Source organism: Mesoplodon mirus, assembly GCF_964341445.2.
Source record: "Mesoplodon mirus genome assembly, chromosome: 17".
In the NCBI taxonomy this organism is placed as follows: Eukaryota; Metazoa; Chordata; class Mammalia; order Artiodactyla; family Ziphiidae; genus Mesoplodon; species Mesoplodon mirus.
In genome coordinates, this window is record NC_138993.1 from 50,828,574 (window position 1) to 50,842,277 (window position 13,704).

General features: G+C 35.6%; 1 protein-coding gene across 13 annotated transcripts in view; it reads right to left on the bottom strand.

The window, feature by feature from the left end:
• The window catches only part of MYCBP2 (MYC binding protein 2), a 265,407-nt gene that overhangs the window by 11,728 nt on the left and 239,975 nt on the right, over positions 1–13,704 (bottom strand). For all 13 annotated transcript variants that reach the window (XM_082601985.1, XM_082601982.1, XM_082601988.1 and 10 more), the window contains 6 exons: positions 8,706–8,786; positions 7,382–7,648; positions 6,391–6,674; positions 4,230–4,326; positions 2,796–2,915; positions 907–1,008 (listed from right to left, as the gene is read on the bottom strand). In XM_082601985.1, coding sequence (XP_082458111.1) covers positions 907–1,008; positions 2,796–2,915; positions 4,230–4,326; positions 6,391–6,674; positions 7,382–7,648; positions 8,706–8,786 — 951 coding nt within the window. The remainder of the gene's footprint in view (positions 1–906; positions 1,009–2,795; positions 2,916–4,229; positions 4,327–6,390; positions 6,675–7,381; positions 7,649–8,705; positions 8,787–13,704) is intronic.

Here is a 13,704-nt window from a genome sequence, read left to right on the forward strand (position 1 = left end):
CAAAAATAAATAAATAAATAAATAAATAAATAAATAAATAAATTTATACATATTAAAAAAAGGCCTCAAAATCCCCAAATCAATGATTAATGCACTATGGGCATTGAATGATTAACAAAATAAACATGCATACTCTTCTTAGTGACTTAAGAAAATTTCTCCCATTATGTTCAAACATTCTGTATGCTAAATGAATAAATAATGCATTTTTGAAACTTGGGTGTTAAAAAGAAAATGTTGAAAGGGCCTGTATAAAGTTTTTCCTTCCAGTGAAGCAAGGGATACTTATCAAACCTACTTTAAGTACATCTGTGAATAAATGGTATAGCATGTTGTTCTCTTACTACTTTATTTCCTTATCATAAAATTGATTATATTTTAGTACAAAATCTAGATATAGAATCAGAGTCTGGCTAAAACCAAACTTTGATATGATGCACACATGACTCAGAGAAGAAGGGAACAGTTTTTTTTATGTAATTAAATCCCCTAATATACTATGCAGAGGGAACCCTAAGTGAAACAGACTTGTGAGATGAACTTGGGCAGTGTGACGCAAGTTTTCAAGAGGTCCACTAACTGTGTACTTTGACATGTAGAGTCCTTTTTTTTTTTTTCTTTTTTTTGCGTTACGCGGGCCTCTCACTGTTGCAGCATCTCCCGTTGCGGAGCACAGGCTCCGGATGCGCAGGCTCAGTGGCCATGGCTCACAGGCCCAGCCGTTCTGCGGCATGTGGGATCTTCCCAGACCGGGGCACGAACCCGTGTCCCCTGCATCGGCAGGCGGACTCTCAACCACTGCGCCACCAGGGAAACCCCTAGAGTCCTTTTTTTTTTTTAAAGCTAAGCCAAAGCTTACTGTAAAGAAAAACAAACTAAATTTTTATAAAGTAACTCTGATCTTACCATTTGTTTTTGTTGCCCATCCTTTCCCATCCATCTCCCTGAGGAGAGGCGATCCACGTGGTCCTGGTCGAGAACACACAGCGACGCCAGAGCAAGCCAGAGCTGCCGAAGGGAAAGGCTGTTACACTACAGAGCGTGGGGTAACGCCTTACAGAGCACCCACCGCCACAGCTCAGTGCAGGCTAGCTGGACTTGAAAAGACGTACAACCCCAGTGGCTCTCAAGTCTTCCTGGTGGGGTACCAGGCACCCACGCCCTCTACTGTGTGTGCCATGCACAGAGTAGGCACTGAAATACATACTGAGTAAATGACTGTTGCTCTGATGAACCATTCTGTTGTCTACCTGACATATAAAATTAACCTTTATTATTCTGATATGTAAACAACATATCAATACATAAATTTTCATATTTAATATACCAACGCCTTCTACACATTTTCCATCTAATATCTGCCTGAGGCATTAAATTCCAAGGAAATCTCTATGCCTCTAACAGTCGAGCACTATGCTGGGTACACTTTGTCAGAAATAAGTAAACATCTTACAAGCGTTAGAAAATTGCCCTCAAAAATACTTTAAAGCTTTCTGAGGCTTAAAGAGCAAGCTTCATTTTTACACAGAATAATATATTTCTTCATTACTGAAAAATAGAAAATAATACTTAACTGTCTCAACTCTGAGAAGTGCATGTGAGTATCACTGGACATGAAAAGTAAGGGGGAAATAAAATAGGAAAAGAGAAGCCAGAAGAAAATTAAAGTTATGCAAGGAGAAAGGGGAGAGCCGACTGAAGAACGAGTGCAGCGTATACGTGGTGGGAAAGGGTGACTGTCAGAGCAGCTGCTTCAGAGTCACACTCACTGGCAACATGGCAGGAACTGGCCTTTTCTGCCCAAGGGAGATAAAATGTATCTTCTTTTTCAGACTTCTGAGGATTAACTTAGGCAATTTCTACCAGCTTTGACTTCTTCCTAATGCTGTCACAACTGCCCTGCTTCAAGGAAATCTCAAATCTCTTTTGGAAGTATATGGGACATAAAATTTGGTAGACTAAAATTTACAATAGATTGCATCTTATCTGAAGGATGCAATCTCACTTCCTAAGAGATTCTGCCCCATTGTGCCCTGGGCACACACTTTCTGCTTTTGAAAAGTAAGGCCTACACATTCAGTAAGTAGGCCACAGGACTCTATTTTAGGACAACTGAGTTATTACAGAAGGAGTAGGCAGGGGCCTTGTCTTTAAAGGACCTTCAGTCTATCACAATGTCATGCTGACACTAAAATTAACAGTAAATACATCATTAGAAAGACAGTACACTGACATATATGTAATTTAGCTTTTTTTTAATGAGTATATCCTTAGCTCCCTAAATAATAACAAAAACAAGTGATAAAGAACACATAACAGTGAACATTAAAAATTATCAGGCTTAGATTATAATTCAAAAAAGCCCTTCATACTTTTTCAATAAATACAATATTTGGTAAGAAAAAAGAGTGAGGTGGGTAGGGGAGGGATGAATTGGTAGTTTGAGATTAGCAGGTACAAACTATTATACAGAGAATTGACAAACAACAAGGTCCTACTGTATAGCACAGGGAACTACATTCAATGTCCTGGGATGAACCATAATGGAAAAGAATATGAAAAAGAATGTGTATGTATATATGTATATATATATATATAGATAGATAGATAGATAGATAGATAGATAACTGAATCACTTTGCTGTACAATAGGAATTAACACAACATTATAAATCAACTATACTTTAATAAATTTTTTAGAAAAGTAAATTAAGCTGGCTTATTTTTTAAAATTTGTTCAAATCTATTACTGAAAAAGAACATGCAACAATATAGACCAAATGAAAGGAAACCTACCCTAGTTGTTGCAATACATCTCACTGGAGATCTAAATTCTTCCTCCATCTTGGTCAAGGCAATGATGGTTTCTGCAATGGCATTTTTTGTCACTCGGGACCACGCTTCTGACAGATGACCCTAATGAGCAGGACAGAATAATTTAATAAACAACCAGAGAGGTATAATCAAAGGAGCAGATTCTGTTCTCTGAACATCTTTCACCAAAAAGGAAAATTTATTTGCTAGTGGAATCTTAGATCAAGGGGCATACTTTAATATAAAAATCCTTCACAACTATATGAACAATTCAACTTCTACTTACTATTTTGATGATTCAAAACAAAAGTCAATAAAAATTTAAGTTCTCAATACTCTTTTCTTACAGAGTTCAAGGGCATTTCATCTTACATGTAGATAAAAGCATAACAAATACTAGGCTGTCTATGACTGAGAAATTCTGATCATGAAACCCTGTTATTTGACACGGAGCTCACACAGCTAAGCTAAAGCGCTTTAGAAGAGTATTACTGGAACCCGAGAGCATAAATGGGTTCAAATTACAACTACCTTAATTTGCTAACGTGATTTTTACTGAACACCAACACGTTACTCCTAGAGAGTGTTCCTAAACATCTTTCATAAATATTTTCATCCAATGAAAAGCCTATTTACTCAGAAAGCCTATTTGAGAATGGAAAAAATTCTCCATTTCTCTGATTGAGGAAATGTCCACACTGCTGGGAAAAGTGACAGAACTTCCTATTTCCCCAGAATATCCTTACTCGTCTCATATCCACACGCTATCAATCTTTAAAGGGACAGAGTTCAAGTTCCAATTCCTCCTCTTCCAAAATGCTTGCCGTCTACTCTACCTCTCAGGAACCTATCATCCACAGTGTCCTGCCCTCCTGGGGCTGAACTCCTGGAAATACAATGGGATGTGAGGAAACTAACATGGAGCAACCAGTGAGAGCCAGGGACTCTGAGAAGTAATTCCCTTTCCTCCGCACTCTGGGATCTCCCTGCAAAAGCAACACCTAAAGACAGCAGTACAGGACGTTCATAAACTGTGAGAACTAAAAGACAGCAAGAAAACTTTGCTCTGAAAAGCCCTTTTTTTCCCTTTAGGCTCTTGGGCTCAGGCTGTTTTTTTTAGGGTTCAAAGAGTATACTTTTTTTTTTTTTTAAGTTTCAAAGTCTTGGAAGACTTATGTAATAATTCTCAAGTAAATTAATTGGGAAGCTTGAAATGAACATAGTTTACACAAAGGGCAAATTTATCACCAGCTGGAAAGACATCGTGCAATAGTGAACCTACTAAATGGACCTTGTAAGCAAAGCAAAATAACACGAATGTTCTCTCAATTCAGCAGAATGATTATGCTACTCGTTTTGCCAATCAGGTTCCTACTGTACTTCACTGACATAATGATCAGGAGGATGGGAACTTACTGCCGCCATATCCTTAACAAGTTTAATGATGATCTCTGAGATCTGCGTAGGAGTTGAGCCCTTCATCCACCAATGACTCTCACCTCGTCGGATATAACTACAAGAAAAGTCAGCGCTTGTAAACCAATCAGTGAGAGTTACAAGTGAATAAGATGAAAACTGTTATTTCAGCATGCAGCATTTTAATTTTTAAAATGATTCAACCAGTCAGGACATTTTTAAAAGAAAATTAATGACAACATTAGTCGTAATCCATCTCTTCAACCCCAAGGGAGTAGCTATTCTGATATGTGTTCCCTTTCAAATATTTCACTGTTTACATATTATTTTATATGCATCTTTTAGAACAGTACTATTCAAACTATATCAATAGAACACAAACTATTTGTTACCAGTCCACATAAAGATAAGAGCTTGCACCAGAATATGTCAACTGTATCACTGAGCATACAGCAAGTCCCCTACATACAAGCCTTCAAGTGACAAACTCTGAAAGATGCAAACGTGCATCTGGTTCCAGCAAGGAACCAGAACCTGTGCCATCAGCGTCAGGCGTTGAGTGACATTGCAGCTGGCCCTCCGTCTCCTACTGCTGACGATCCTTCAGCTCTACCATTTCCCACCTCCTCTCCCTCCTCCTGTCTGTAACTCTTCTTGTCTGTTCACTCGATGCCAGCCCCTGTATGCCAGCTGTTGTACTGTACTACTGTACTTTTCAGGGTACTGTACCCAGTAAGATTAAAAATGTTTATTTTTTGTGTTTGTTTGTTTTTTATGTATTATCTGTGTGAGAAGTATTGTAAACCTATTACAGTACAGTACTACATAGCCGCTTGTGTTAGTTGGGTACCTAGGCTAACTTTGCTGGACTTAACGAACAAACTGGACTTACAAACGCGCTCTTGGAATGGAACTCATTTGTATGTAGGGGACTTACTGTACTACTGTTTAGTTCAGCTCACATTTTTTTCCCCTAGGAAGACTATCCAGATGAAGGAAGCAATATACTTATTTACATTCTAGTGCTATTCGCTTAATGTTATGAGTTGGCTCTTTGACTAACATTATTCCAGATGTCTCTAATCTTCTGCTGTTACACACAGTTCTATAACAAACAGCCCTGTATATATATCCTTCTGCACATGTATGAACATGTTTGAGACAAACAGTTCTACAGAAGTAGAATTGGTAGGTCAAAGGATCTGCACATTTTAAATATAGTGATATGTTATCAAACTGACATCCAAAAAGGTTATGGCAATTTACATTAGATGTCATAAAAACTGTCTATTTCTTCATAATTATGCCAATGCAAAGATATTTTACTATTGTTTTAATCTACATTTCTCTGAATACCAGTGAGGTATCTTTTCATTTACTTATTGGCATTTGTAACTTTTCTTCTCTGAAGTGACTACTCTTGGCATTTATTTTTGTATCAGATGTTTGTCTTTTTTTTCCATTGATTTATAGTCATTCTTCTAATATTAGGACTAATAATTCATTGCCCACTATATAAGTGTTAAATATTTCTTTCCAAGTCAGTTGTTTGTATTTTAAAAGTATTGTCTATCAATTAATTTTCACTTTTATGTAGCCAAATCTCTGAGTCATTTCCCCTGTTACTTTTGGGTTCTGTGTTTTATTTAAGGACGTCTTCCCAAATTGAAGATTACAAAAATATTCTTCTATAATTTGTCCTACTAGAGTGTAAAAACAAAAATACACAAAGCTTTAATTGATCTCAAGTTTATTTTGTAATGGTGTGAGGTTTTTTTTTCTTTTGCATTTGGGAAGTACTCTAACATCATATACTCAGCAGATTTTCCTTTCCCCACTAATTTTTTTTTTTAATTTAAAAAAATTTTTGGCTGCGCTGCACAGCATGTGGGGATCTTAGTTCCCAGACCAGGGATAGAACCCACGCCCCATGCATTGGAAGGCGGAGTCTTAAACCACTGGACCACCTGGGAAGCCCCTCCTCCCTAATTTGAAAAGACACTTTTATTATACACAGCATTCTCTTTCATACATGGGCCAGTCATTTATGGCTTCTATTTCTGGTAAATAAGCAAATAAGAGGGAATTTGAAAGGTCTGAATTCTTCAAACAGTAGCTTACTCTGTTCTATTTTTGTACCAAAACATATGCAATGACCAACCTGGAATTGAAAATCATTGGAAGGGTAACTGTTGTAACGCCTTTGCCCACGGAGGTACCAGCTGTGCCTGTGATGGTGGTTCCTTTGGCTTTTAGCTGTACTGTGAGTGCTTTGGCAATGCATCCTAGAAACATGTCCAAGATACCTAGCTTATTCCAATCTCCTTTCTCTGTTGAATGAATAATATCACTGATATCTGCTGGGGGGAGGGATTTCACTCCTATAATGCTGGCCAGACGATTAGGGGTAACTTCAGGCAAAACTCGTCTTAGTAAGGAGGTCACCTGGTATGAAAAATAAAAGAATCCTATTTAAAGATTTGGGATTGACATATACACACTGTTATATTTAAAACAGATAACCAACAAGGACCTACTGTACAGCACAGGAAACTCTCCTCAATATTCTATAATCATCTAAATGGGAAAAGAACTTGAAAAAGAATAGATAACGTATATATGTATAACTGAATCACTTTGCTGTATACCTGAAACTAACACAACATTGTTAATCAAGTATACACCAATATAAAATAAAAATTAAAAAAAAAGATCGGTGTTTTAAAGGTTTCATCTTTTTTAATGAGTCTAGCTGATGTTCTATGACTTCAAAAGCTCTGAGAAGGACAGAGAAATGATTTAAACATGATTTAATTTCTCAAGTGGTAACTACCACTCCAGGGCAGCAAGAAAAAAAAACACGTCTCTTACTTGGTCATTATATACATTATATACCTCATGAATAAGATATTCAGTAGCAGAATACGCTCTTATCACAATAACACATTACTAAAATGGAACATATTTTGTTCTTCCATATTCTCATTGCAATGAGTCAAAAAGAAAAAACATGGGGTTAAAATACAATCCCCAAACCAAAACATAACAACAAAAAATAACCAAACAAAACCCCGATTCTCTTTGCTAGAGTAATTTTTAACAATGTTTCAAGTAACAAAATAAGCCTACAGGTAAGTGGTGTGATCAGTCACCTGTCTCTGGACGCGTGGAGAGGCGGTGTGGAGCAGTGAAAAGAGGTCCTGGAGCAGAGTCAGCTGCTGGGCCAGATACTGCCGGCCCACGTTGGAGCCACTCAAGGCTAACACCATGGAGAGCAGCTCAAAGCAGTAGGCATCGGAGGAGGCATCTTCATCGTTGGGCTGCGAATTGGCATTTTCTTTGCTTGATATGGCATGTTCCCATTCTTCACGAACTCTGGTGGCTTCCATGCGAATAGCCTGGACGATGTGAGCACACACCTATTTGAGGGCAACATAAAGAAAATGTAAAAACATTATTTGTAAGGCCTAGTTGAAAACAAAACAACACAAGAATACTAGTTGATACTCAATTTAATACTCTTCCTCCCAGTTAATTCTCCATCATACCATTCTCTTAACTCATATTAAAACCAATTAAGGAAAACTAGGCAAACCATGATTAAAAATCTGAGTATTTAAATCAACTAGTATAGAAACAAATTATATACTAGTTACCAATTCCCCTGCCTGTGGTTTAAGACATGAAATGAAAACAAATCACCATATTTAATCACTTCTAAGGCACATTTCCCCCCACACGCTAACATTTCTATTCATAATGTGCTTTATAATTGATGCAATTCATAATTTAATTGGCAGCACATTTTTTTAGTGATATATAAAATAACAGCACATTTTACAATTGGTAGCTTCTAAGATTCAATAGAATGCTGTTAAAGATAAAGCACACATAAATTTATGTGATTTATTTAAAAGATTGAATGGTGTTGAAAGTTAAAATAATGGCCAACTTAAAACCTAATTCAAAAGTCAATATCTTATTTGACCTCTGAAGGGCTAATGTTGTTACGTAGGCACCCCTAAATGAACCCCCATTATATGAATGACCTAGTGCTACTCCCCCATCTCCTGATAGTTAAAAATAATAACACTGGTTTAGTTCACATTATAATTGCTCAGCAAAATAATTTTAAAAAATCAACCAACAAACAAAAAAATGGGGGTGGGGAGGAACACAGAAAATGCAAATGAAATCTGATATAGCTGGGTACTTGACACCAAAATGAAACAAGCTACCTGAAAATGATAAAAACAAAGAGCAGCAAGGTAAGAAAGTTAACATTCATAACCAAATCTTTAAAGTGATGCAGGAATGCCAATATACTCCTTCCTCTCTAGAAAAAGGCAGACACATTCTGCAGGACCTATAAAAGAGTCAGCATGGAAAAGCCTCCATAAATTTTGGAAAATGCTTTACACCCTAAAAACAAACAAACAAACATTGATGAAGACAATGAAATGGCTGTTAACCAACCTGTTTTTGTAGGTTAGTCAGTTTACTCCTGCTGAATATGATTCCAACCATATGTTCTTTCAGGTCAGCATCTGAAGTTGCCTTTATACAGCAAAAAGGAAAAAAAGGAAGCGGGCTCTTTCAATAAAATTTGTATATTTGACATTTTGAAGCATCTTGAGAAATAATTATGCAGGTATTTTTACAAGGTGAATTTATTTTAAATGGAGATCTATAATACTAGGACAAAGGATAAAAAGTTTGAAGAAATCACTGTTGGCTAAGGTGGCTATAAAAAGGGCAAAATTTCTGAATTTAAGAAATCCAGAGAAGTATACTTCATGGATTTCTTTAATCTAGTCAATCTGTGCCAGTTTGATTGAATCTATTTCTGAACTCTGAACATTATTACTTCATATCCTACATTTGGTTATTAGAAGAGCAACTCAGGAAAATGACATTTGGTTAAAAGGAAAGTGTCTTAAGAAAACTCTCTGATGACGGTGGCCTTAAATCAAGCTACTCCAACACCAACAGTAAACAAAGAAGCATATCGTAAGACGAAAAATGAAGGTTGAAGTTTTATGCACTCTCTCAAGTGGCGGATAAATATGCAAACACATAAATACACAATCTTATTTAATCCTCACAAAAACCCCATAAGGTAAGATCTGATGTTTTGCCTGTTTTACAGGTAAGAAAACTGAGGCAAACCACCCTTGTATTAGAATTAAAAATAACTCTTGGTTTCACTTTTCTTAGGATAGAGAAAGCCACAAGAGAATGTCACTCCCACCTTAACTATGAGAAAAGCTGATAATCTACAAAACCATAACTTTTTGGGTGCCCATCAGAGAGCTGAGGTGGGCAACCAGGTGAACTAAAATCTAAAAAGACAAATCCATATAGTCGGACACTTCAAAATTCTTTCTGTACCTGACAGAACAAGAAAATGAGCAAAGAAACAAAAATCAGCAAGGTTCTTACAGATCTGACCAAAACTATCAGCCACCTGAATTAATCAATATTTATAAAACCTTTAACAAAACAACAGCAGAGTTCATATTCTTTTCCAGTGTGCATGGACATTCACTAAACTATACCATACTATGAGCCAGAATTCAGGTCTTAACAGTTTTAAAAGGGATGAAATTATACGAAATTTATATATGTATTTTTACCGTGATAGAATTAAACTAGAAATCAATAATACAAAGCTATCAGGAAATCTCCCAAATATTTAGAAATTAATTACCCAGGGGTCAAGGAAGAAATCAAAATAGAAGTCAGAAAATATTTTAAATTTAATGAAATGAAAAAAACAATGCACTCAAATGTGTGACACTAAAGCACTGCTTAGAAGAAGATTACAGCATTACTTATATGAGAAAAGAAAGGTCTCGAGTCATCATATTAGGACCTTAGGAAACCAGAAAAAGAACGAATCAAATCCAGAGCAATCAGATGGAAAGATATAATAAAAGAAGATACATCACTATAGAGTCTAAGGATAATAAGAGTATATTATGAACAACTTATGCCAATAAATTCAGCAACTTAGATGAAATGGGCAAATTACTTGGAAGACACAACTACCAAAGCTCACTCAAAAAGAATGGGTAACTGCAATATCCCTGTATCTACTAAGGAAAGTAAATTTGTAGAATGAATTTTTTTTTTTTTGCTACTTAAAATACTAGTAGATTATACATTAACAAATGAATTCCTTTTAGATAGAATGGCCTTTTAACTTCTTTCATAATTCACTTTGCTTTTTTGACATACCATACTATTCATTCATTTAAAGTGTACAGTTCAATGGTTTATATATTATACATGCACAAATCAGTGCAACCATCACCACAGTCAATTTTAGAGCATCTTCATCACCCCAAAAAGAAACACTGTGCCATTCATCTATCACGTCTCTAGTTAATCTTCTTTTTTATTAAAGAAAGAGAAACTGCATATAAGCAAATACAGCATATCCATTAACATACATAGCAATATATGGATTATGTTACTTAATAAAAGAAAATGAAAAAAGAAAAATACATAAGAAATCCATTCTGATAAAAATTCTCAGCAAACTAGAAACAGAAGGAACCTCCTCAAACTGATTAAGAGCAGTTACAAAAAATCTATGGTGAAAGACTACTTTCTTTTTACGATCTAGGAAAGGAAGACTAATCTCACTACTTTTATTCAACATGGTACTGAAGGTCTTAGCCAGTGCAATAACATAAGATTGGAAAGGAAGAAGTAAAACTGACTTTCTTTGAAGACTACATGATTATCAATGAAGAAAATCCCAAAGATACTACAAAAAAGCTTCCAGAACTAATGAGTGAATTTAAGGGGACCATAGGATATAGGTTTAATACAAAAAGTCAACTGTATCTTTATACACTAGAAATGAATAACTGGAAAGTGAAATTAAAAATATCATTTACAATAGCATCAAAACCATGAAATGTTGAGGGATCAATTTAATAAAATGTGTAAGACAGGTACACAGAACTGAACTATGAAACACTGCTGGCAGAAATTAAAGAAGATCTAAATAAATGGACAGACCTAAATATCATATTCATGGACAGGAAGACTCAATATTAAGATGTCAATTCTCCCCAAACTGACTTAGCACTTTGGTGCAATTCCAATCAATATTCCAGTAGGTTTCTTTTTATTTATTTATTTATTTATTTATCTATCTATCTATCTGTTGGGGAGGAAGAAACTGACAATCTGATTTTAAGCTTTCTATGGAAATGGAAAGGACCTGGAATAGCCAAAACAACTTTGAAAAAGAACTTGGTTGGAATCTTATCTCATGATTCTCTATAAAGCTACAGTAATCAAGACAGCCTGATGCTGGTGTAAGAATATACGTGTAAATTAATGAAACAGAATAGGGTCCAGAAACAGACCTACACATTTACAGTGAACTGATTATTGATAAAGGATAGACTTTTCATCAAATGGCAGTAGAAGAATTGAACATCTACATGCCAAAAAAATGAACCTCAACCGTTAGCTCATACTGTATAGAAAAACTTGAAATGTATAGAGTTCTAAATAACTAAAGTTCTAAGGTTTCTAGAAGAAAACAGGAGAAAATCTTTGTGACCTTAATTAGATAAGACACAAAAATCATGAGTCATTTAAAAAAATAGATAAGTTGGACTTTATCAAAATTAAAAACTACCTCAGAACAGAATAAAGAAAAAAAAAAGAGAATTGAGGACAGTCTCAGAGACCTCTGGGACAACATTAAACACACAAACGTTCGAATTATAGGGGTCCCAGAAGAAAACAAAAAGAAAGGGACTGAGAAAATATTTGAAGAGATTATACTTGAAAACTTCCCTAATATGGGAAAGGAAATACTCAATCAAGTCCAGGAAGCGCAGAGTCCCACATAGGATAAATCCAAGGAGAAACATGCCAAGACACTTATTAATCAAACTATCAAAAATTAAATACAAAGAAAAAATACTGAAAGCAGCAAGGGAAAAAAGCAACAAATAACATACAAGGGAATCCCCATAAGGTTAACAGCTGATCTTTCAGCAGAAACTCTGCAAGCCAGAAGGGAGTGGCAGGACATATTTAAAGTGATGAAAGGGAAAAACCTACAACCAAGATTATTCTCCCCAGCAAGGATCTCATTCAGATTCGATGGAGAAATTAAAACCTTTACAGACAAGCAAAAGCTAAGAGAATTCAGCACCACCAAACCAGCTTTACAACAAATGCTAAAGGAACTTCTCTAGGCAGGAAACACAAGAGAAGGAAAAGACCTACAATAACAAACCCAAAACAATTAAGAAAATGATAATAGGAACATACATATCGATAACTACCTTAAATGTAAATGGATTAAGTGCTCCAACCAAAACATATAGACTGGCTGAATGGATACAAAAATGAGACGGTATATATGCTGTCTACGAGAGACCCACTTTAGACCCAGGGACACATACAGACTGAAAGTGAGGGGATGGAAAAAGATATTCTCCATGCAAATGGAAATCAAAAGAAAGTTGGAGTAGCAATTCTCATATCAGATATAATTGACTTTAAAATAAACACTATTACAAGAGACAAAGAAGGACACTACACAATGATCAAGGGATCAATCCAATAAGAAGACATAACAACTGTAAATATTTAGGCACCCAACATTGGAGCACCTCAATACATAAGGCAAATACTAACAGCCATAAAAGGGGAAATCGACAGTAACACAATCATAGTAGGGGACTTTAACACCCCACTTTCACCAATGGACAGATCATCCAAAATGAAAATAAATAAGGAAACACAAGCTTTAAATGATACATTAAACAAAAAGGACTTAATTGATACTTATAGGATATTCCATCGCAAAACAACAGAATACACTTTCTTCTCGATTGCTCATGGACAGTCTCCAGGATAGATCATATCTTGGGTCACAAATCAAGCCTGGGTAAATTTAAGAAAACTGAAATCGTATCAAGTATCTTTTCTGACCACAACACTATGAAACCAGATACCAATTACAGGAAAAAAGTCTGTGAAAAATACAAACACATGGAGGCTAAACAACACACTGCTAAATAACCAAAAGATCAATGAAGAAATCAGAGGAAATCAGAAAATACCTAGAAACAAGTGACAATGAAAACATGACGACTCAAAACCTATGGGATGCAGCAAAAGCAGTTTAAGAGGGAAGTTTATAGCAATACAATCCTACCTCAAGAAACAAGAAACATCTCAAATAAACAACCTAACCTTACACCTAAAGCAATTAGAGAAAGAAGAACAAAAAAACCCCCAAAATTAGCAGACGGAAAGAAATCATAAAGATCAGATCAGAAATAAACGAAAAGGAAATGAAGGAAATGATAGCAAAGATCAGTAAAACTAAAAGCTGGTTCTTTCAGAAGATAACCGAAACTGATAAACCATTAGCCAGACTCATCAAGAAAAAAAGGGAGAAAACTCAAATCAATAGAATTGGAAATGAAAA